This window comes from Polyodon spathula, chromosome 11 (assembly GCF_017654505.1).
Source record: "Polyodon spathula isolate WHYD16114869_AA chromosome 11, ASM1765450v1, whole genome shotgun sequence".
NCBI lineage: Eukaryota > Metazoa > Chordata > Actinopteri > Acipenseriformes > Polyodontidae > Polyodon > Polyodon spathula.
In genome coordinates, this window is record NC_054544.1 from 25,202,482 (window position 1) to 25,227,235 (window position 24,754).

The following is a 24,754-nucleotide window of genomic DNA, read 5'->3' on the forward strand; positions in this document are numbered from 1 at the left end:
GTCATGGTATACAGCAGGTACAACGTGTGCTCTGACCTGCTGAAAGATCCCCCATAACACTTATCTCTTGCTTTTGCTGTATGCAATTAACCTGGCCCAGCTTGAGTGTACCTGGTTTTTGGGAGATGAGGCCTTTCCAATGTCAGGCAGAGACATAGCGGGGCGGCTGGCCCTGTGCAGCTCAGCCAGATCCTGCATGATCGAGTTCAACGCTTGCTGCTCATCTGTACAAAAAAGGAAATAAAACAGGAGAGGTTCGACACACACAGACATAATTATAGTCTTTGAACCTCTTGAATCCCAATTAAATATTTAAATGTCACTGCAAACTTAGAATCAATCCAGAGGAGCTTGCTATAAAACCATGCTGCCTAGCCCCCACACAAAAGCAATATATGAAAGTAGGACATCTTCTAAATAACAAATTACCATATTGCACAAACTCTTCCAGGAGATAGATACAGTCCCTGTGTTAGGGATGACCGATGCATGGCAGGCAATCATGACGATCTGTCTGACAATTACCAGAATTCAAAACCAAGACAAATATTCAGAGTAGCATGCAAAGTAATTTTCTGCATCAATTTCTATATCATCGTCTAACTAATCACCATCATTACTGAAACCATTACTAACACCAGTATTAAAAAGCACTAGGACAGTGTAAGCTGCTGTATTTGTGTAAAATCTAAAATTGCCATACATAGGAGTGTCTCCATCAGAAATACGCATCCCTCGAGAGGGCTAACAAGACAATAAGAGAGCCTTGGTTTTACATGCTTAAAGGACATGGGTGGTAGTTGTTGACTAGGTACTACTGTATATCAAGCAGTCAGACCGCTACAGTAACCTAGTGAATATAAAGAAGGATTTATTCCTATTCAATGGAACATTTGTCTTACCCATAATGGCAGCAGGCTGACTGACCCAGGCTTAAGGAAAAGAGGTTTCTCCCATCAGCAGTCTCTTTTCTACCTAGGAGACAGAATATAGTTTGTAAATGAGGAAAACAGATTCAAACTTATTAAAACTTCCTTTTACTTTTGGTATATTTAAACAAAAAAAATGTTAAGAAGGTAAAGAAAAGGGACTTGAAAATGTTGTTAATCAACAGTTTAAACATGTAAAGGTTCAGCCATATGCCCAGTTAAATTGATAACTTTTTTTTATTTGTATTTTTTATTTTTTTTTTAACTGCAGACAAACAAAAAAAATGTGCTTTTTTGTTTAAAAATGTGAAGTAAAATGAATAGGTTGTAAAGTAGAAGTATCCTATGTACTGTTAGCAGAGATGGGATTGTAAATAAGTGCCTGTATAACAGTTCATTTTTACACAAAAGAAAATATGGCAGCCAAAAGTCAAATTCATGGTTAGTGCCACAGTTTTCATGATGTACAGTAGGCTTATTTAATGTTATAACAATGAAGCCTGATACTCAAATAGTCAAATATGACCAGATATCGGTTGAATTGTATTTGACAAGAGCCATTATCACACTTGAAGACACTATCTCAAAGCATGTGCGCTGCACATAGGGGATTAAACAAGTTAAAAACAATTTGGCAGTCAAACTGTTCATTTTTACCAGATAACACATAAAGAATCACTGTCTCATAGTGTGCTTTCCCTTTCAGGCAGAAATCTAGTCATCTGATCTTGATAGGGGAACAGATCAACGAGGAAGTCTCTGAGAAACAATGTGTGGTTGTGACGGTGTAGCGGTGGCAGCTTTCAGCTTTGTACAACTAATAATGGAATAATGAAGTTGAAACGACCACAAATTACCACAATTAAAAACGTGTACTATTTAAATGTGGCCTACATTAATGTTGCATGTGGGTATCTTCTCCGTACAATAAAATGTCCACAAAACTGTGCAGTCCAAAATAAAAAGTCAGAGTTCTATACTCAAGCCAGAACATTCAGTACAAATGAAATTGTATGATTGGTTGCTGTCAGAATATACTTTAAAACGGCAAGGTATCCTTTATTGTAATGTTAGTGTATCTGACACAAAATAAATTAAATACATAAATAATTACATCCTGTACAGTTAGCAAGTGTATCTGACTCTGAACACATACTGTAAATGTTCACAGATTGAACTTAACAACAGGATCTATAGATGTATTCAGTCTAGGCTACCAGTATATTCTAATCATGAAGGCACAAAGTAAAAAACTGATAACCAGAGATGCCACCTTCCAAAAGGAGAAAACATTGCTTCTCCAACCATCTTTAATTTCTGAGCTGCATATAGCTTTTGTGACAATTTCCTTCTCTTCACTGGATTCTTGTATTGCTTCCAAGGCCTTATTTATTTGTGAAATCTCATGTTCCTTTTCAGCTTCGAAAGTTTTGTTGCTTTCAGGTTGTTTGTCTTGAACAGCATGAGGGCTGGATTCTCTAAAACTAGACTCCTTGAGGTCACTTTGTCTTGAAGATTATGTTTGGTCTTGATCAGGAGAACGATGGGCTAGCAACTTCATACACGGGTAACATAACTTCTGCCAATCAAGTTCAGCTTCTGATGATCCTTGATCTGCTTCTTTGTTAAGGTGTGACCTTTAGTGTGGCACACTCCACGATGCTTTACAAATGGGTCACAGCATGCTTTCATGTCTTTTAATGCCAAGAAAGTAATTGGAAGTATTTGCTATTTATGCAACAAATTGTCTTCAATATCAAATAGATTACAAAACTAAATGTTTTAGCTATTAACATTTAATGTCAAGAATGTTAAACTCACAATTATAATATATAAAAGTTTTTTAAGGACGCACCTTTGTTGAGTTACAGTTGGCACTTCTTGTTTTCACTTTATAAAGGGCACATTTCAGTATTGATCTGTATTTAATTCTCCTGTGGTACACTAGTCACATGTGTTAATAGGCCAAATTGGTTTATTAGTTAACATGAATCTGTTACAGCTGCACCAGTTCACTGCGGCTTCAATTTAACAAGTGAGTATAGTCAACTACAACTAAATATTTTAGTTTAATTGTATTAGGCGTGTAATCGCAGGAAATGTAGATAAGGGTCTAGGCTACAATTATCAAACACTGACAAAATTCCAAGCTTAAGCGATTTGACCTGGGTGAGGTCAAAGGTGACAATCACAACTTTCTTATCTTACAAAACCTTGCATAGAATGAGAAGATAGTGCTATTCGAGCGCTTTAAAATGACACCAAAATGTCAATTATGGAGGAAGTTATGATTGTTTGGGTGGGGGGGTCCAAAATGGGTCAACTTTGAACTGTATCTCATGAACTAAAGGACTAAAATTTACAATGGAAATTTGTATCCAAATCAAAGAGGGTCGAGGTTTTTGGTGATTGATTTCATATAGAATGACCCAGTTAGTTCAGCGTGCACAGTAAATCCATGATGGATTTCCTCACACTGACCCTAAAACGCAATTTAACAATTTGATGAATTGAATTCAAAGCACAATATTGATGTCTGTCTCATGACACAGTGTAACCACACTATTTCATCACACTTTGATTCTACTGAATTCCCTATACTTTTAGAATTGAGGATTAAACATGTTAAAACAAACCTATCAGAAAACCCATAAGAATGCCAACTTATAAATGTTGGCAACATTTACATCATTTAAATATTTGAAGACTCTCATATTGAACATCTGTGATAACCTTAGGACTAAATGCTTATTAATTTAAACTGTAATCTATTAATATCCCTTGAAAACAACAAATTACTGAATTGTTAGGCGGTCATTTCTGGAAATGCCTTGCTTGAAGTGCATGCTGTGTACATAATATTGATGTAGCTCCTGGTAATTTTGTATTTACTACTGTTGTGGAGGATGTATGACACGACATAATTGTTACTAGTAAGATTAAAAACTATTAAACCTGATCAATTCAAATGGTGATTGCTTGGATTGCAGATACCTGATCATTTTAAATCTCAGCAATCCCTGACAGACGGACAGGCATTTTTCAATACTCCCAGACTCTGATACTCTCAATATTTGAGCTACTGTAAAATGACATTTTAAAAAATCCATATCGTTTCTTCACAACTGGTTAAGCAATTCTCTACATAAATGTAAACCTCCAGCGTGTGTCATGCGCATCAGTGGAGCATGTGATCTCCACTGCTTAACAGCCTTTTGTGCACCAAGATTACAAACAACTGTGTCTATAAATATGAATTTCCTGGGTTAATGTTTACTATATTAATGTACCCCATCTGTGGTCTTTAGTGAGAAACCTGCTGGCCTTCCAGTTTGTTTACATTCCCTAACTGACGCATTCTTGCCACCTGTCACTTAACTGACCAGGTTCGCACATCAAAAGAACTGGAACTTTTTATTTAAGAAAGTAGTTCAGCCTTTACACACATTTACAGCGTCATTTATGCCTGGCCTTCTACGCTACAGTTGGCCTTTTCCCTGTGCACAAACCATGAACATATACCAGTGTTTTTGGTTTACTTTATACTGTAACACCAAAATGCACAGTGACCGCTAGTGCACTGTTTCTTATACTAAAAAAAACCAATTCACCAAAACGCATTCTGCTTTCGAAATATCGCCAAAGAAAAACCGTGTTGTGGTCTTAGCACGTTTCTTTTTTAATAACCATTCCCTAACATAACAATTTAAATGCATTTGACAATCTGCCTCGAGAAACATGTTTTGACAATTTCAGACGTCGTTTCTATTCGATTTACAGCTGATGAAATCTAATAAACGTTTACTAATACTACTTTAAAGAACCAATACAGAACCATTTAAGCCTAATTAGTGTCACCACAGTACCATCTATGCGGAAATGTCCTCGTCTTACCTGCGGATCTATCGTGCCACTTCCTCATTCACAGGGCCGGCTCTGAGAGCCTGGGCCCCACTGACAGCCTCCACAGAAGCAGATGCTTGGGAGACCGATTAAAACTTCCACTCGAGCCCGAGGCGGCAGCAACTTCGCTCGACTAGTACCAGGCCCCGCTTCCTCGATATAAAATTGTACAGGCAGGAGATACAGTATATTCTTTCATTTAACAACAATTACTGTAAATGTAGTTTAACTACACTAATGTTCAGTATGTCGTTTCTATTTGCAGGGCTTCTATTGTTTCGTTTTTTTTTTGGTTGATAATATCGATATTGCGCCGTGTCGTTGTCCCCTTCCACCGCCAGGTTACGCAACCAGTCTGAGAGTTCGAAGAATCTGCACAAACCCTTGACGTCACAGATAACCGGTACACTGTATTTCTATACGTCATCAAAATTGTGTAGCTCTCATGACAGAGACGTACCGTATGATAAGTACTCTTATCCAATCAGTATTACATTGTTTGGCTTGTCAAGCAATGTATAATAATGCTTTGAAGATATAAATGTTTACACTATAACAAGATTCTTTGAAAAAGATTTGACAACTGGGTTGTCCTGGTACACATACTACATATATACATACATTCATGCATGCATACATACAGCATTGTTTGTCTATTGTTTGTTTATTTTTAAAAAATGGTATATTTGTGTTTGTGTACACATACATACACACACATACAAACACACACACACGTATACGAAACTGTGATTATACAATAGAGGTTAGCCTAATTGCAAGTGACATGTGACTATCACATAAAACGATACAAGCAATTCGACATTTTTATTATTAAATAGTCTATGCTTTTGGCTGTCTCGAACTGAATCTCACATGCAAACTATATGTAAAAAATAGATTACAATTATATTCGCTGTTGAAGTATGTTGGTCACTACTAGACCAGCTAAGTGACCAGTGGTTTTCTATTCGTTAATAAATGGCATGGGCCTTCACTTCTGCGCAGCAGTTATTTATAGCTATGCGTATTTTGCTGTTCATATTTTTGTCTGACCTGCGCTTTAAATTTTCCTGAACCTTGCTAAGCAATTGCGCATGTGCGAGGGTAAATAAGCATGGCGGCGCTCTGTGAACTGTGACAGAGCTAGTACAGTAAGGAATCTGTGGAAAGTCGAAACATTAAAAATAAGAACGAACATATATTTTTTTTTTTTCCAGGCATAGGAAAAAGAAGGGTATCTTGTCAACATGGGCAAAAGGGATAGAAGCGACAGAGGTGAGGAGGTTTACATTGAACGCTTTCGCATAACTGCACACAGACTAGTTTCTTCTTAGTTGTTTTCAGTTCCCGTATATGTAATTGTTTATTGACCTGTTCTATAATCGTTAAATCGAACAACGTGTCCATAAATGAAAGTTCCACGTATAAATGTAAGTAACGTAGGTTCCAGAAGATAGCCTGGTCTCACAAGTGAAATAAACACCGTATACTTAGTCCCATATGCGTATGCGTGTATCTGCAGAATCGACATGCATTTACTGTTTATACACAGCACTTTGATATATTTGTGGTTTTACTTTGAGTTTAATAAGACAACACTGGTTTTGTGGTTGGTCTCTTTTTTTTTTTTTTTTTTGCATTTTTTAATTGGTATAATTTCCGAAAAAAAAATTAAGTCATTAATGACTTATCCAGTGTTACAAACATTTATCTGTCAAATATCTTAAGTCGTCTTCAGTAAAGATGTATGATAATGCATGTTGTCTTCTGGACTTGGTTATTGTGCTATCTGGTCCCTTTTTTTTTTTTTTTTTTTTTTTTTTTTTGTTTTGAAGAGAAAAAGAGATTAAAGAAGCGCTGCCAGGATGACGACGACGATGATGAGGATGAAGCCATGGGGAGTGAATCGCAGGAAGCTATACCTGCGGCAGCAGGGAAGCAGGTGGATGAAGCGGCAATCAAAATAGACGAGTATGGAGCCAAAGACTACAGACTGCAAATGCTCTTAAAAAATGACCATTCCTCTCGGCCTCTCTGGGTGGTAAGGATGCCACGTTTTATTTATGTATTTATTTCCTGAACTTGGTTAGGCTTCTTGCTAATTAGCAATATCCACATTATTACAGTCCACCCCTTTGAGCTGCAGGCGTTCAGTGTCTTCACTTTTTCATGTGCTCATGTTCAGTATGCTGTTTGAGGGAGTTATTCAACCACAGAGGTTGCCGAGCAAGGAAAGCAAAGAACCAAACGATATTCAACAGAAGGACCTTGGGATAATGTTAGTGCTTGTAAAAGTAATGGACGTTGGTTTGGAGTCCTATCTTTTATAGGTCTGTCTTGAAGTAAAACTGTAAAGGCCATGCAGATGTGACTTTTTTGTTTTTAGTTTTAAAATGTGTAAAGCTTTGTTTTGAAGCTGACTACAAAAGTAACCTCCAAAAAATGAAATATTTACAGAAATTAAAATTCTTTGAGCTATGTGTGTCCACTTTTGAGGTATTTTTTTACTTTGCATTTTGTGATCTTTAAAAGTTAGTCTTCTGTATGTGCAGTTATGCAATGATATTGTTTAAAGACGGTGTAACTGTAAACTGAGAATGATGAAAGATTACACTGTCAGTTTTCAGTGCTGAGCTAAACAAAATATATGCAACAAGAGAATAACTTGAACACATGCATGTCTGTATTTATCTAGTCTTGTAAACCTCACAACTCTGACAATACTGTACTGTGACGCCCAATTGTTCCAGTACTTGCATCAGCTTGAACTTGCACTGAACTGCACCATACCTTTCTGTATTCTACTACTGCTCTTAATATAACTACTGTACTTCCTGTATCTGGTACTTGATTTTACTCTTAGGGATCTGTACTCACGTTTTTTTGTAATTGCTCTTTAAAATCATTATTATCCATTTGTCGTACTTACTACATGCTGTTACTGGACTTTACTCGTATAAGCAAATAGTTTTCATTAGGGCTGGGCACCAATATCGATATTTTGATATGTTATGTAGTCAGCCAAAGACAACATATTATTCAAATTCTTTGTTGTATTATATATTTAAGGTAAGGCAAGTTTATTTTTTTATTAAGTGCTCCCAGCTGTAATGTTTTGCCGCCCGGCTGTACAGAATTCCTGGGGAGAATCCTGTCAGTAACAAATATGCACAAATTACACGATAATGATTGACTGCACATACACAATTGAAGAAACACTTCAGTCATGTTTTGTAACTTTTAAAAATGTTTTTTTTTTTTTTTTTTTTTTTGAAAAACAGAATTTGGTATTCCCAAGAATGGAACAGTTAGTAGCCCTAAAGATGGTTACAGTTGAAGGCAGTGCAGGCGCCAGTGTTTTATGCAGTAGTAAAGCATGCAGTCTATATCTAAAACAACTGACAGGGCTGCATAGGATCAGAAAATGTTTCAAAAGCAGAGGCACAATAAGGAACTTAATTAAATTTAAAGTAAATTGTAAAATTGTTGAGGTACTTGTGTTGGAATATTGTTTCAAAATTATATAATGCAAAAAATATTGAAAGAGTTAATTCGTGGCCAGAGGTTTCTCACTGATAATTTACTGTTTCTCAGTATCTAAAAAGCTTAGAGGGAACGCTGCTGGTAGCTGTAGTATTCCTTTACCATAAAGTCGCACTCTGCTGAGGCAGCGTGGAACTCCCAACCATTTCCTGACGTATGAACTGATTAAAGCTTCCAGCTTCTCTACTGTTGTCAAAGAAACCTCGTACACAGTCAGTGGCCACAGTAGCCACTATAGTGCTTTCAGTAGACCAAACTGAAAGCACTAGAGTTTTCGTTTGCCCAGTAAAGCGCTGCTTGTTGTGTAACTTCTCCCACAAGAACTGTGTCCTTTTAGACCCCCGTCGTACCACCCCCCAAGACTTTTCACTGGCTTCTCAGACACTGTTGGTATTGCCTTACCATTAATGTAGAACCTTTTATCTACTTCTCCTTGATTTAGTGGGTTTAAATTGCATTCCTGCCCATTCAATGTTATTGGTTCATTTGTCCAATAATCGATTACAATGTAATAGAAACAAACTGGGAACATTGTAAAAATCAAAATGTTTTTCTTTTCAAAACAAGCTCATCTATAACATTTCAAAATAGATTTAATGTTTTCATTAATAATGGATGACAAATAATGTAAATAAAAGCCTAACATATTTTGATTTATTCTAATTTAATAAAAAGGCACTTATTAATATCTCCCTGAGAATTTGAGAAAAAATGCAGCAACTAGACTCTACATTCTTCAGTAGTCATTACAGTGCTAACTGCTCAGTATGACTTATAGGTAGTCGTTTTCCCCCAAGCGATAATGGTAGCTAGCAAGTGAAGTGGCACGAGAGACAGTGCTTTTTTACAGTTAAAATCACGGTAGTGTATGGTGGCTGAGAGGTGCAAAAATTTTTTTTTTTTTTCCCCTGCCTTCCCATGACAAACATACACTGTGCTATTTCAATGTCATCTTTTAAAATGTATACATATGTATTTTGTTTCTTTAAACTGATTTTGTGGTAATGTCCTCGGGTGCCTAATTACGTTTTTTTCTCTGAATTCCGCAATTCCATCTGTTCTCCTCAACGTGGATTTCGTAGGGCCCTATGTATACTGTAAGTTAACTGCTCTTAGTTGAACCCACTCTTACCTGTAATTATTTACTGTATTCTCTATTTTTTATCCTTTGCTACTGATTTTATTGTACTTTACAACTCCTCGTATCTGTAATGTGTTACGTTACAGTAATATTTTGTAATGTATACTTTTGTAACAATTGTAAGTCACCCTGGAAAACGACGTCTGCTAAGAAATAAAAAAAAATTATAATGTGGAAAGTTTAAAAAAAAAAAAAAAAAAAAAATCAATCCACTGACCCGCTCAGCCCCTCTATGCTCTTTATATAACGGATCTGTATCATTTCCTCTGTGTAAATATATGCTGTACCCTCCAGGCTCCGGATGGCCACATTTTCCTGGAAGCTTTCTCTCCAGTGTACAAATATGCTCAAGACTTCCTGGTGGCCATAGCAGAGCCGGTGTGTCGTCCCTCCCACGCCCACGAGTACAAGCTGACTGCCTACTCCCTGTACGCTGCAGTGAGTGTGGGACTACAGACCACCGACATCATAGAGTACCTACAGAAACTCAGCAAGACCTCTGTCCCTGAGGGGATCATTCAGTTTATCAAGGTGAGAGCTGCAGGGCTCAAAGCCTGGTTAAGAGGCTTGACTTTTTACTTCACCTGAATAAACTGTGTAAGGATGGAAATGAGACTCCTATTGCAGGGCCGTTTATCCCATTCCAGGCTTTGTTACGCTCTTGATTAGCCATAGTGTAAGGGTAACAAGCTCAGGTGTGTCTTAGCAAAACCAGGAATGGATCAAACTGCTACTGCTTATTTCCATCCCTGCTGTTTTTACAGTGGAGGGGGGAGCATGTGAAGTTGCACTGGTGTATGCTTATGTTCGTGAGCTGTATTGATGCCACTGGGGTGGTTTTAAAAGGGTTAAGATGCTCTTTAAATACCTAGTGGTAGTAATCCGTAAGGAATGGAACCCCTCCTGACCAATGTAAACCTGTCGCATGGTTACAGTGTGGTTATTAATGCATTTTGAAAGAGCCTTCTGTTAACTGAAATTGTAGTTGATCTTTTCTATTCTCCTGTTTTCCAGCTGTGTACTGTTAGCTATGGGAAGGTGAAGATGGTTCTGAAACACAATAGGTACTTTGTGGAGAGCGCTTTCCCAGAGGTGATTCAGAGGCTGCTGCAGGACAGTGTTATCCGCAACTCCAGGCTGAGGAATGCAGAGGGAGAAGAGACTGAACTTATCACAGAGACCTTCTCCAGCAAGTCTGCAGTATGTGCCAGAAGCTTTATGAGCTTCTGTCAGGAGCCAAGATATCTGTAGTGTTGTACAATTAGGATGTGTGTGTGGTGTGTTTTTTTGCGTTTTAACATTTTTTTACAAACTTTTTTTGTTTTGTTTTTTTTTGTCACATTAATGATATTGCATTCTATACATAACTATGGGGAATGTAAACCATCTTAAACATTTGCTCTATGGACACATTTTAGCAACAGCTGGATTTTATTGGAGCAGTTTCCAGCACTGAGGAGTCACCATGGATTGCTTCAACAACATATTTTCAGGAAGGATCCCTGAATGAGCATGGATAGGCTGTTGATGCATTCCAGGACAAGTCCCTTGTGCTGAAAAATGCTCCAATCAAAGTGCACCATCTGGGAAATACCTCTCTCAAAGAAAGCCAAACTAGCCTTGGTTATCACTCTGTTGGTTGACAATTTATGTCAGTATATTTAAACAAAACATAGGTGGTAGTATAAACGATTTTGCACTACTGCAGATTTCCAAATCCGTCCAGGGGAGCGGGGCTCCCTCAACCTCCCAGGGTGTTGAGGACAAGCAGGGCAGCTCAGAGGTGCCGGAGGACATCTTCAGCTACTATGAGCAGATGGACAAAGAAGAGGAGGAAGAGGAAGAAACGCAGACTGTGTCTTTTGAAATCAGACAGGTAAAGTAAAAAGTTCAAAGATCACACTCTTATGCCACTGTTAATTTAACAAAATGCTAACTTATTTGTAAAATAAGTAGTAAATAATGTCTTGTTAGCTTTAACACTATGCACCACCCCTTATTCTCTTGAGAATCTTTTCCATCTCACCTGACTGTAACTAAAGACATGAACTATAACAAGATTGTCAAACTCTATTTTATTTAAGAAGATTGACAAGGTGACTTATTAAAGGCAGTAAAAAAGAAAGAGAACTTAATAGGATATAAAAATGTAATTGTCTGAAATCTAGAACCCATGGATTGGTTTTTCAGGAGATGATTGAGGAGGTTCAGAAGCGCTGTATCCAGCTAGAGTACCCCCTGCTGGCGGAGTATGACTTCCGCAACGACACTGTCAACCCCGACATCAACATCGACCTGAAACCCACCGCAGTACTGCGGCCCTACCAGGAGAAGAGCCTGCGGAAGATGTTTGGGAATGGGCGTGCCAGGTCAGGGGTCATCGTCCTTCCCTGTGGTGAGTCAAGGGACAGGGCGGGGTGTTTTAAAAAGTTTGGTTGTAACAGTACCCTGTTGCCTTGTCTACCCAGTTGGATTAGCACAGCACTGCATTTTGATTTAGCATTTGTAATTAAAAAAATGCATTTGCTAAATAAGAGCTTGTCGTTAAATTCAAGTTTCTGGTCATGGTTGCTCCCTTGTTCTGGCCTCGGAAGATATTTCTACCTTGACAATCATATCTGCTCAATCTTGAGAAATGTTGCAAGTTGGTGTCAGTGCTGTCACAAATCGACATTGAGACATTGAATGTGTTAGGTAACTGAGCCGCTCAGGGCAGATCAATTTGATTCACGCTTTTGTTACCTTACATGCTGATTTGTTGTTTACTGGGATGTCAGATGCCTTACTGAATATAGTGCAGTTATGACAGAACACTGAAGCTAGAATAGTGACTCTCGCTCAAACCAGTCTGCATATTACTCCAGTTCTTAGGTCCCTTAAAGTTCTATTCTTGGCTTAAGTAGGGCTGTATTTTTTTTCATGGTAACAAAAATATTATTTTACAGTATGAAAATTTAGGTAGTTTAACATATTTTGTGACTTCAACATAATCATTTAAGCAGAAACGCATACTGTCACATTCAAAATTGATAATTCGAGTTATTATACACAAATGTTACTAAATATTTAAGTCCTTGCCTGAAAAACAGTAAATGCTAAATTGTAGAATATTTCATTTATGTCTGCCTTCTTATACATTCTGTTTTCACCTTCAGTGAATTATCTTATAACGGGAAATTTTGGCATGGAATTTATTTTGGCTTTATTGGCGGTTTTGATTGGATTACCAATAATTCTTCCACCAATCAGTGCTGCATACAGTGAGTGATCCCGGCCTCCGACAGACTGGTGTGCAGCACAGGTTAAAGAAGCACTGGGCAAGGGAAAGAAAGTGTCGGATGTCAAAGTGAATGTGAGAATGGCAGTGTGATGAAGACAGGGTTCTCCCCAGACCTTTTCAGGCGGGCAGGCCGCCCATCTTGCAGATTCTACTGTGCCTTTTAACAGTAAGGATTAATTTCGCTTCAAGCAGACTAGATCATTTGCGCATTGCTGGGTGAAAAAAATAGACAATCTTGGAACCACATGAGAGCTGTGTTACGTCTTGACACAACATTTAACCAATCAGAGAGTTGAAGGGGTGGGTTTTCTTTAAGCACTTTGAGAGGCTAAAACATTAATGACTGCTAAAAAAAATTTTTTTTTCCCCAAAGCAAAAATAGTGACAATGAATGCAGGGGGTCAAAATAAGCCGGCGATCGGCGCAGTCCACCACCTAATACTATATTTGCTCCGGGTACTTTATCAAAAAATATGAAGATTATTTTCAGGTATTATCATTCAGTCCATTTTTTGCTGTATTGTACTGTAAGGTGATATATAGTACATCATAGCTATACGTATGCAAAAAAAAAAGCGTATTCCTTTTGTTGTGATATCATAACAATATGTACCAAGGTGCTTGTGAGATATTGGGGGTTCATATATATAGGCTGTTGGCCTTTAAGAAGGCAGATGTGATGGGATATCAGCTGAACACTTGTCATCTGACCTACAAATGCTTAAGTGCAGAGGTGCTAGATTATTACACTCCGGTTTTATGCAACAGTTATGATGTTGATCAAGCATATGCAAGTACTGTTGTGTCAAAAAAAAAAAAAAAAAAAAAAAGGTTAAAATGAACAGTTGTGTTCAACAAAATGTCGAAGAGCGAAAACTAAAATGCATTAACAAAATGCCCTGAAAACTTGACAAAGAAAACAATTTAAATGAAGCAATAAACTCAATACTTCAGCTAAAAAGTGAAAAGGTTACTTTTTTTGTGAATTCCAATAAACCCATGTCTTTCCCCAGTCAAATTGTAGCTTGCTTAAATAAGCACAGTAATTTACCATAATAATAAACAGTAAAATGGACAAGAAAATGTAGAACATAAAGCACAACCAGATTTAGTCAACGAAAGACAACGCATTATTTAAGGTAAGGCAAGTTTATTTTTCCATTAAAAGTGCTCCCATATAAAATGTTCTGCCGCCCAGCTGTATGGAGTTCCTGGGGAAAACCCTGGATGCCAATTTGCTTGAAAAAATTAAAAGCAGACCGGACATTTACATCAATGGAGTTACAAAATCTGGAATTTATGATGCGATCAGGAACTCCGAGGCAGTTTAAACTGCGCCTGCTACTGTGGTACCTGTAGGACTGTTCTTTTTTTTCTGTTAAGCAGTTTTGTGTGTTTTTTTTAATTTTTAATTTTTTTTTTACAAGGGATTAATTAAGTACTACAACAGCCCAAATAGTTTATTCTATTCTAGGAAGTCTGTACCAAAAGCCAATTTGCTTTGGATTGTTATTGTCAATTCGTTGTAGATACTACTATCAAGACACCCACTATGCAGATATCGCAACATCCTTAAACAATATGTTAAAATAAATTAGTTCAGCACCGTATAAAAATGAGTTGATTTTGCCAGTGCTTGCTAGTCCATGAGCTATTTTTAAATTTTAAAGCATTTTTGATTGGGCTTTATTGTTAGTTTTCACATGTGACAGTACTGTCCTACAATTACTAAATGATAGTGTGATCATTCCACTGTGTTATCTTAGTGAACCAGATGGGTTTAACTATAGTCATTTGTGATATATGTCAGAGTGGAGAAAGCACTTGAGCACCTCCTGAATTGTAAAACACTTCTGAAATGCATGACTGTGTCCCGAAGGCACTGGGGAGTCTCTGAAATGCATGAGTGATGTGTCCCGCAGGCTCTGGGGTGTCTCCTGAAATGCTTAACTGTTTCCCACAGGTGCAGGGAAGTCTCTTGTCGGGGTGACTGCCGCCTGCACGGTGCGAAAGCGCTGCCTGGTCCTGGGGAACTCGTCTGTGTCGGTGGAGCAGTGGAAGGCCCAGTTCAAGATGTGGTCCACCATTGATGACAGCCAGATTTGTCGCTTCACCTCCGATGCCAAGGACAAGCCCATTGGCTGCTCGATAGCCATCAGCACCTACTCTATGCTGGGGCACACCACCAAGAGATCCTGGGAGGCAGAACGAGTCATGGAGTGGCTCAGGAGTCAGGAGTGGGGGCTCATCATACTGGACGAGGTCCACACCATTCCAGGTAACCCCACAGGCAGCTCAAACACCTCCTCCTCAGGGATTCAAGGATGTGGCTAATGCTGAAAGCCAGATTTAAACGCTCAGCAAAGTGGCTTGAGTTTAGGAAGATATTGTTGTTGTTATTAAACCTCTGTAATATAATATTCATTTAGTTGCATATAAAAAATGAAAAGGACAAAGTCTGGCTGGATTTTATTTGATAGCGTATTATTGATTGCTGTAGTACTATATATTCATAGTGACCAACGGCCTGGACAGCAGTCTGTGCTACCTTTAGCAGGGTGAATGGTAGGCCAATGTGTTTGCTTAATATATAAAATTAAGTCAATTATGGAAGTAAGAAACCTTAGAATGTAAATGTAATGACAATTTTATCAGGAATCTGCAAACACCACAACACCAAGAAAATATTGCAATATTCACTGCCGTATCCATGTGAGATTCCTGGTTTTTACAAATGTAGCTGACACTGTATTTTGTCATTAGTCATACCAATTTGTTAATCAAAATATTGCGCATATATATAATTATATATTCCGCAAAAGACTGTCCTATATAAATGCTTTTCAGAAGTGTCCATGTTCTCCTCTTCTCTTCACAGCCAAGATGTTCAGACGAGTTCTTACAATAGTGCAGGCTCACTGCAAGCTGGGCCTCACTGCCACTCTAGTCAGAGAGGACGATAAGATTGTGGATCTCAATTTCCTTATCGGCCCCAAACTATTTGAAGCCAACTGGATGGAGCTGCAGAACAATGGCTACATTGCCAAGGTGCAGTGTGCAGAGGTAAGAGCCCGGGAAACTAAAATAAAGCTAGTCATAATGGTATAAAACTGTTACAGCATTCTCCCTCCCACACCTCCTAAACAGTTGTGTTTTTATTTTGCTTTTTTTAATGACTTTATTATTTCTGTGTTGGTCTGATGTACAGATAATTAGCAGATTTATTTTCTGATGCTGTGATTTAAAACACTGACTATAGTGTAATCTGCATACTCTTGCCCCTGCACCACAGATTACAGCATGCTCATGCCGTGACTCGCATGGCAGCAATTGTGAATTTCAATCAACAGGTGGCAGAAGAAAACAGAAATTCATTAAAACAAGAGCACAGGCTTTTTTTGATTTAACATGAAAATGATTAAGGCTACATTAAAAATACAAAGGGTTAAATATACTGTTATCTGCATGTGCACAACAACAGTGCCTTTTGAAATAAAGGTTTGTATTTTGTTTAATAGTTTGATATTAAGGCTAATCACATATTTCAATTAAAGCTGCAACACCAGTTGTGCAGAGCAAGGGTGTCTAGATAACATGGTCCACATCCAACATTGGCTCTCACACACACACATGAGCACACACACTACCAAAACTAGTAGCATGGTCCCACCCTGCAACAATACAGATAATGTGAATGCACAGGACCAGATGAAACAAAAGTCTGCCAACCTGAACTGATCAGGTCGCTACAATATATTGAACTCGCATTCATGAAGAGGTATTATTTAAAATTTGAGTGAGTAATAAATTAGTGCTCAAGTAATTATAGTTATTTAGAGTACTCTAACCCACACTTAGCAACGATGGACACAAAAACAGCCTATGACGTCATATACTTGGACTTCCAAAAAGCCTTTGACAAGTGCCACATGAGAGACTAATCCTCAAGATGTAATCCATTGGAATACAAGGTAGTGAAGGACACAAAACTGGTTAAAACACAGGAAGCAGAGAGTACTTGATAGTGGGAGAACCTCTAACTGGGGCAATGTGCTCAGTGGCTCTGTGCTTGGACCACTCTTGTTTCTTATCTACATCAATGACTTCGATTGGGGGATAATTAGTAAACTTGTCAAATCTGCAGGTGACAATATTTTTATTTATTTTATTTTTTTTTACCCCTATGGCCTACTGTAGTTTGTGTTCCATGTAACATGAGTGTGACCCCGGCTGGTGAACGGGTTTATTTCAGCTATCATTCTTGGAATTTTAATGGATAGTTGCATTTACATTTAGATGTTGCTCGAGTATTTAGAGAAATATATTAAACATGGGGGGTGATTTTTAATATTTAGATAGACTATATGTGATATTACAGATGCCACTCATCATTGCCCTCTGACTTCCTCCAGTCCTGCTCTGTAGTTTATATGTATACATGGTGCAAGTCAGTTGCTAAGATGTGTAGCAAATATGTGAAATTGTCTTCAAGTGCTGAAAGACATTGGTTTCTAATGGCTTCTCGCAAACTACAGCGCTCTGCTAAAAGAGTCCCCTGAACAAACTCCCTGTGAGAACTGCATTCCCTGTAGTAAATGTCTGATAATCTGTTTCTCCATCTCTAAACCCTAGGTGTGGTGCCCAATGTCCCCCGAGTTTTTCCGTGAGTACGTGGCCATCAAGTCGAGGAAGCGAATCCTGCTGTACACCATGAACCCCAACAAGTTCCGTGCCTGCCAGTTCCTGATCCGCTTCCACGAGCGCCGCAACGACAAGATCATGGTCTTTGCCGACAACGTCTTTGCACTCAAAGAGTATGCCATTCGCCTCAACAAGTATGTGGGATTCTGCAGAAAGACTTGTGCATCTCATGTACACTAGACTGCTACCTGTAAAAATGAAATCCAATAAAACTTCTTGTGATGTTTAGATTGACTGGGTCTATACAGAAACTTAAAGCAATTGAGCTGTCATTGCAGAGCCTTACTGTGTTCACTACTCTTTCATTAATAAATGTGTTAGTTTTGTTTTTATGAACAAAATCACATTTATCTTAACACTGTTATAGACTGACCGTTTATCAATTTCATTTATTCATAAAAAAGTCTTTGAAAAAACATTATTGCAATAACACTGTGAATTAGAGCCCATTGACAGTGTTACCTGTTAAATGAAACAATATTAAACAATTGCCTTTATATGTGGCTGGGACATATGTTTTTGTGTCTGGCAATTGAAATGAATCCAGAGGGTTAGCAGTAATCTCAGAATTGTGTTTGTGATCAAGGTAATGTAAATGGTCTGTGTGTGCGTGTTTAGTTTTAGACAAGGCACTTTTTAAAACTGCTTGTCCTGTGATTCAACAGGCCCTATATATATGGACCCACCTCCCAGGGAGAGAGGATGCAGATCTTGCAGAACTTCAAGCACAACCCCAAGATCAACACTATTTTTATATCCAAGGTATGGAAAGCAACATTAAATTTCACACTTTTTGGAAATCATTTAATTTTTTATACTGCATTGTCACAAACAGTAACCTGTTTGTCTTGGTCTAAGTTAGAGGTTACCTGTTATTTTTTGTCAATAAAATAGAATATGCCCCTTTCAAATGCCAAAACAAATGTGCTTTTACCTGTTCTACGGAAAACCTGATGTGTGTCATGGTTCAGATGTTATGCATAACATTCTCTCACAATGTGCTGCTACCACTCTCAAATGTGCTAGGTGAATGTTAAGGAGCAACACTAAACATTAGGTGATGGAGCTTTGTGCAAAATATATCAATTATGTCCCAAAAATATTAAGCTTATATTTCTATCAAAATAAACCAAAATACTGTTCTGAAAGTCTGTCTAACACAGGCAATACAAAAAGCTTCTTGAAACTTGACAAATGGCATGCTCATTGCTCATTCATATACAGAGATCCATGACAAGTGTCTTGTTTTCAGGTAAATCCACTTAATCATTTAAATTGTAATATAGTGCACTCTGTTTGTAAGAATCCCTGATATAAGAATCAACCGGATATAGTGATTAAAACCACAGGGACAAAATCATTCCTATACTAACGCATGTAAAACATTCTGCTTGTACGAATCATTTTGGGGCAAACTGACTACATGTAATACTGTACTTGATCAAGTGCAATGACGTGTACAGCTAATAAAGCTGTTTTTGAATTTGATCACATCTCATGCGATTAGGCACGTACGCAGCATGGATAGTGCAATGATGCAGGAATTGTAATCAAACGTGACTGTGTCACTGCATTGTGCGGGATGTTTTTGTGTTCCCTGTTGGTGAAAATGTGTTTTAATAAAGGGAATACACATTATTGAATACATACTGAGTACAGCATTGTTATTGTGGGGGGGGACGGGGGACTGAGATTTGCATCGCAACAGAAAATAAGTATGCCAGATACTTAAATGCAGTGGTAGTCCTGGCAGTAAAATGCTGTACTGTAATGTCATGTTAATTCAAAGGCCATTACATGTAACACCACACGGCAGTTAAACTAGGCACCCTCACGAGACGATTGCTTTGCAAATACTGTAGTAAAATAGGATTCTGCAGCCTTGAATAATCATATAACAAGTTGTTTACTCATGAGGACTTGTTTTGATGTGTTGTCCTCAGTGATTTGAGCATCATTGACATCTGTATACTGTATTTAAACTGCTGATGGCACGCTTTTGCTAATTATAATGTGACAGAGTGGCCGAGGACAATGTAAATTATCAGGCTGGAGTCTTGATTTAGAGTTTTAAACCAGTGTTTTATTTTTCTTACACTACGGTGGCAAAACCACTAATAAAACAAACAAAATAAACCTAGCTCTCAGTTGGAGCACTATGTAAACAATACAGTACTTCATGTGGAACAAACACTAGATCTCTTACTCCTGTTTTGGTTTCTATTTCTTTCTTCATTTCTCTATACCCCCATAACAAAGCTGTCGGCTAAGCCCTTTTTATTGAGGTACCATAAACTTTAACAAGCAGACAGTAACCAATTCACCATTATCCTTAATTCGTTAAGGAAAAGCAGCTGTTTTTTCATGGGCATGCATACATGTGGGAACTCATGACACCTAGTGGTCAACCCATTACACTGCCGTAAATAAGTTTTGTCATAGTAACACACTGATTCTGGACCACAGTAATTGTATCGGTCCGCTTTTAAGAATCAACTGCTTATTAGAATCAAATCTCTTTTAGTACTAAGTATAGACTGTGTAATTCATTGAACGCTGATGCTATCCATGAAACACTTTCAATGTAGATTCATTATTACAGTATCGCAGTGTAATCTTTTACAAAAATAACCACCTCCCTCCTTTTAACACCCACTTGACAGGTTGGTGACACATCCTTTGATCTACCTGAAGCAAACGTGTTGATTCAGATCTCATCCCACGGTGGCTCTCGAAGACAGGAAGCCCAGAGACTGGGGAGAGTCCTCCGGGCCAAGAAAGGTAGCTTTGCACAAGCATTGAGGCAGTTCTGTGTTTTCTTTTGCCATATTTCCATCTGGACAATTGAGCCATTATGTAAAACTGTGTATTAAACAGCATTGCTATGGAAGGTCAAACTAATTGAGCTTGTGGTTTGAGAGAAGGAAGTGTATTTTTCATATGTGGATCACATTACACACCATTATGGCAAGTTTCATTCAATGTGTATCTATTTCTTTAGTAAATGTGTTGATGTACCCGTTCTTAATTCCTAGTCAAAAACATTCTTGTATGCTTTGGAACAATGGAAGTGGTAAAGTTTTGTTGATTTTTGGTTGCAGATTGCCCTGGCATTTCTAATTAAACATGTGTCAGTAATTGTCATAAATAAAAGGTAAAGAAGTAAATCGTAACTGTAGCGACACGTGCTGCTCTACAAGTAGTGTGTCTCTCTCCCTTGACGGCTGACAGCTAAGAGGAAAGGTACAGTTCAGGAAAGAATACGCAGGGCCATTTTATGCTCTGCTCTGGGTTAAATTGGAATGTGTTCTTGGCAGTACTGCTAAACTAGTAACACTAGGCTCCACTAGTTGTTTTTGGGAGGAACAACACTTCTGAAGCAACACTTGGAGCAGTTGTTCAGTTCCACAGGCTTTTGAATACTTTTACATGCAAAATTTGGTTTAGTAAAAAAACAAATATACAGGAACTTGCTTTTTGTTAACTTTTATGAAATGCATTTTGTGTGAATTATGCAACATGCAAATTAGTGTCATGCTAAGAATGTGAGACTTGACATGTCTGCGTATATATGAATTCTACAATGGTAAGTGAAAAAGGTTATGGCAAAGGACCTTCATAAAATCCAGTCTTGAAACCTGTAGTTTGTGTAGATTGGCCTAGCAGTGTTTTTCTAACTAACATCTGTGTGTGCACCCTGAAATTGAATTCATGAATAGTGAAATGAATATGTCCGGTTTGTCTCTACTCTCTCCCTCTCAGGTATGGTGGCAGAGGAGTACAACGCCTACTTCTACTCGCTGGTCTCGCAGGACACCCAGGAGATGGCATACTCGACCAAGAGGCAGCGCTTCCTGGTGGACCAAGGCTACAGCTTCAAGGTAATGTGTTCATATTTACATCTTAACATTGTTTCATAACTGGGAGATGCTCATTCCCCTCAATTACTAGGGACCCTCCTCTCATCTCTGCTGAAATGGCTGTATTGAGAAGTGTGGGGTTTTGGGGTTTTTTTTGTTTGTTTTGTTTATATATTACATTAAATTGGCACCAGCAAGTTCTCATGCACTTAATCTCTCACATAAACTGTATTTGTAGCATCTGTCTAAAATTAATCAATTTGCAGAAACTTTCACTGCTGCTGGAAAAGCACTGTTTTTAAAATTAATCATAATTTCCGCTCCACGTGTGTGTTGTGTGGTGGTGTATATATATATATATATATATATATATATATATATATATATATATATATATATATATATATATATATATATATATATATATATAAAATCTGTAGTGTAGTATGTGCAATTGTAGCACGGATGTTTTGAGGTGCACAGACATTGCACCATCGCATTCACATAGTGTAATAATTCTTCAAAAGATCTTTTGGTTTCTTGCATTGAACGCTTATGCCCAATGAATTTTCACATACCTTCAGAGATTTAAGAGCCATTCATACTGGGGGATGTGTGTGTGTGTGTGTTTTTTTTTTTTTTTTAAGAGGTTAAATCTTGCTCTTTTAAAACATTTAAAGGGAATTTCTCAAACATTGAGTATAGGCACACCCTTTTATTTTAGCATTCAAAAACTAGCAAGAAACATACAAAATTTAACTGTTCCTAACTACAGTTAAACTTCAGTTAAGCAACCCCAGGATTGGGTAATGTGTCTGTGTTCTTTGACATTTAAATACACCTTCAGTAAAGACCTTAATATCGACTATTCCGGAGGCAGATATACTTACTTTGCAGCCTACTGTTACTATCTGGCAACATGATGTAACAAACACATACAGTCCCAAGATGGAAATATTTATGTTGTAGTTTTGATCCCTCTGTAGGTGATCACTCGCATGGCAGGGATGGAAGAGGATGATCTGATGTTCTCCTCTCGAGATGAACAGCAGCAGCTCCTCCAGAAAGTCCTGGCTGCCTCTGATCTGGACGCTGAGGAGGAGATCGTGCAGGGAGAGTTCGGAGGAAAATCCCTGGTAGGAAGGGGGTGCAGGGGAATTTTTTAATTGATCTGAAATATTAATCGCAAATGTTTTTAATCTATTAAAATTTACATATACAGTACAAGGGAGTTTTAATTAGTTTGAAATGTTAATAACACATTTTTAACCAATTAAAACGAACAATTCTTGCCTTGATACAGAAAGAATGATCTGTTACTAGGACCCACTAAAATCGTCAAAGGACGGCGATAAACTGATTATTTCAGTGGGTCCTGATAAAACAGTTCAAGAGTACACGGGCAATACACCTGATTTCATATATAAATACTTGAACAAGATTGCAGGTAGTAACTGCTAAACTTATATTAAGCATTTTCTAAGCTAAGAATAATTGTGTGTGTTAAGATTAATTTTCTTGTTTTAGGTTTATCGGCGTCCTGGCACGATGAGCTCCATGTCTGGGGCTGACGACAATGTTTACATGGAATACCACGCTTCTAGGAGCAGGGTGTCCTTTGGGAAAAACATTCACCCGCTGTTCAAACGTTTCCGCAAATAGACCACTGCCTTATCGGCATTGCTCTACTGAATCGATGGCAGTCAAAGTGATCCCAACAGCCAAGATCCGTGGTTGTGATCTTTAGGCACAGTGGCTGGATCGCTGCCTCAGCCCAGTATTACATAGTATGTAGGAGGGAATGTGGAGCATTGACACAATTCTTAACTATTTGCACTAAAAAGGCAGTAGCCACCTTTTTATACTGCATACAGTCCTGCTTCACTCAAAGAAAATATTGTTTTGTTTAATAAGGAATAGGATTAAAGTTGTTTTAGAATGTGCCCATTCTGCAAGAACCTTTTAGTAATAGCAGTTTAATTTAAGTAATTGTATTACTTTGCTCAATAGTGACACATTTTATGTTAATATAAGCAGTTTGTAGAGGAGTAACCTAATTTTCTATTAAGTCTCAAATTTTTTTTTTTTTTTTTTTTTCTCTAGCTGTTTATCTCTGCTATAGTTAACACAAATTATATCACAAAATGGTGGAGTGTAGAAATTATTCAAATCAGGCCTCTGTTGTTGATTCACTCAAAACAGTCATTGACGATTGGGCAGTAGGAGCTGGGGTCTGCTCCACTGCGCTGAAATGGGGCGTAAAAATAGAGATTATTTTCTTTGATGTACACTTCAAACTCTGTATTGCAAATCTCTTGTAGATTTGGTTACATTTTCTTAAAATGTATATAAATATTTGAACCTTGCCTTGTACACCTTGGTTATATGGTATAGCATTTCTTTTATAAGTTAAAAGATAATCAATAAATAGTTTCTGGCTTGTTAAATAATAAAATGACTTTTTTTATTACTGAATGTTCTAATACTGCAATAAAGTCTGAAATGTTCATGTCTTTTCAGAATCTTTATTTTCTTGTTGGAAGTTTTCATGTGTTTATATGAATGACACTTAATCGATAGCACTATTGCGTGTTTCATAGTGAGGTAACCAGTGGAGTACCACAGGGATCAGTATTAGGTCCTCTGCTATTCCTAATCTACATTTTAATGATTTAAATTCTGGTATAGTAAGCAAACTTGTTAAATTTGCAGACGACACAAAAATAAGAATGGCAGCAAACACTGTTGCAGCAGTAAAGGTCATTCAAAATGATCTAGACAAGATTCAGAACTGGGCAGACACATGGCAAATGACATTTAATAAAGAAAAGTGTAAGGTACTGCATGCAGGAAATAAAAATGTGCATTATAAATATCATATGGGAGATACTGAAATTGAAGAAGGAATCTATGGAAAAAGACCAAGGAGTTTTTGTTGACTCAGAAATGTCTTCATCTAGACAATGTGGGAAAGCTATAAAAAAAAGGCCAACAAGCTGCTTGGATATATTGTGAAAAGTGTTGAATTTAAATCCAGGGAAGTAATGTTAAAACTGTACCATGCATTAGTAAGACCTCATCTTGAATGTTGTGTTTAGTTCTGGTCACCGCGAAGAAGAGCGACCAGAATTATTCCAGGTTTAAAAGGCATGTCATATGCAGACAGGCTAAAAGAATTGAATCTATTCAGTCTTGAACAAAGAAGACTACGCGGTGACCAATTCAAGCTTTCAAAATTCTAAAAGGTATTGACAATGCGACCCAAGGGACTTGGGTTCACAAATGGAGATTAGACAAAGGGGCATTCAGAACAGAAAATAGGAGGCACTTTTTTACACAGAATTGTGAGGGTCTGGAACCAACTCCCTAGTAATGTTGTTGAAGCTGACACCCTGGG

At 37.8% G+C, this 24,754-nt stretch overlaps 1 protein-coding gene and 1 pseudogene across 1 annotated transcript; one reads left to right on the plus strand and one right to left on the minus strand.

The window, feature by feature from the left end:
• LOC121322835 overlaps positions 1-957 on the minus strand; it is a 33,656-nt pseudogene extending 32,699 nt beyond the window's left edge.
• Positions 958-5,921: 4,964 nt separating this feature from the next.
• ercc3 (excision repair cross-complementation group 3) lies at positions 5,922-23,823 on the plus strand. Its single transcript, XM_041264369.1, has 14 exons — positions 5,922-6,107; positions 6,668-6,873; positions 9,811-10,047; positions 10,531-10,716; positions 11,225-11,392; positions 11,707-11,911; positions 14,760-15,074; positions 15,675-15,859; positions 17,429-17,631; positions 18,163-18,259; positions 20,161-20,278; positions 21,260-21,378; positions 22,344-22,493; positions 22,885-23,823. Exons 1-14 carry the CDS (start codon positions 6,080-6,082, stop codon positions 23,017-23,019), a joined length of 2,352 nt encoding a protein of 783 aa, XP_041120303.1. The 5' UTR covers positions 5,922-6,079; the 3' UTR covers positions 23,020-23,823.
• The last annotated feature ends 931 nt before the right edge of the window (positions 23,824-24,754 follow it).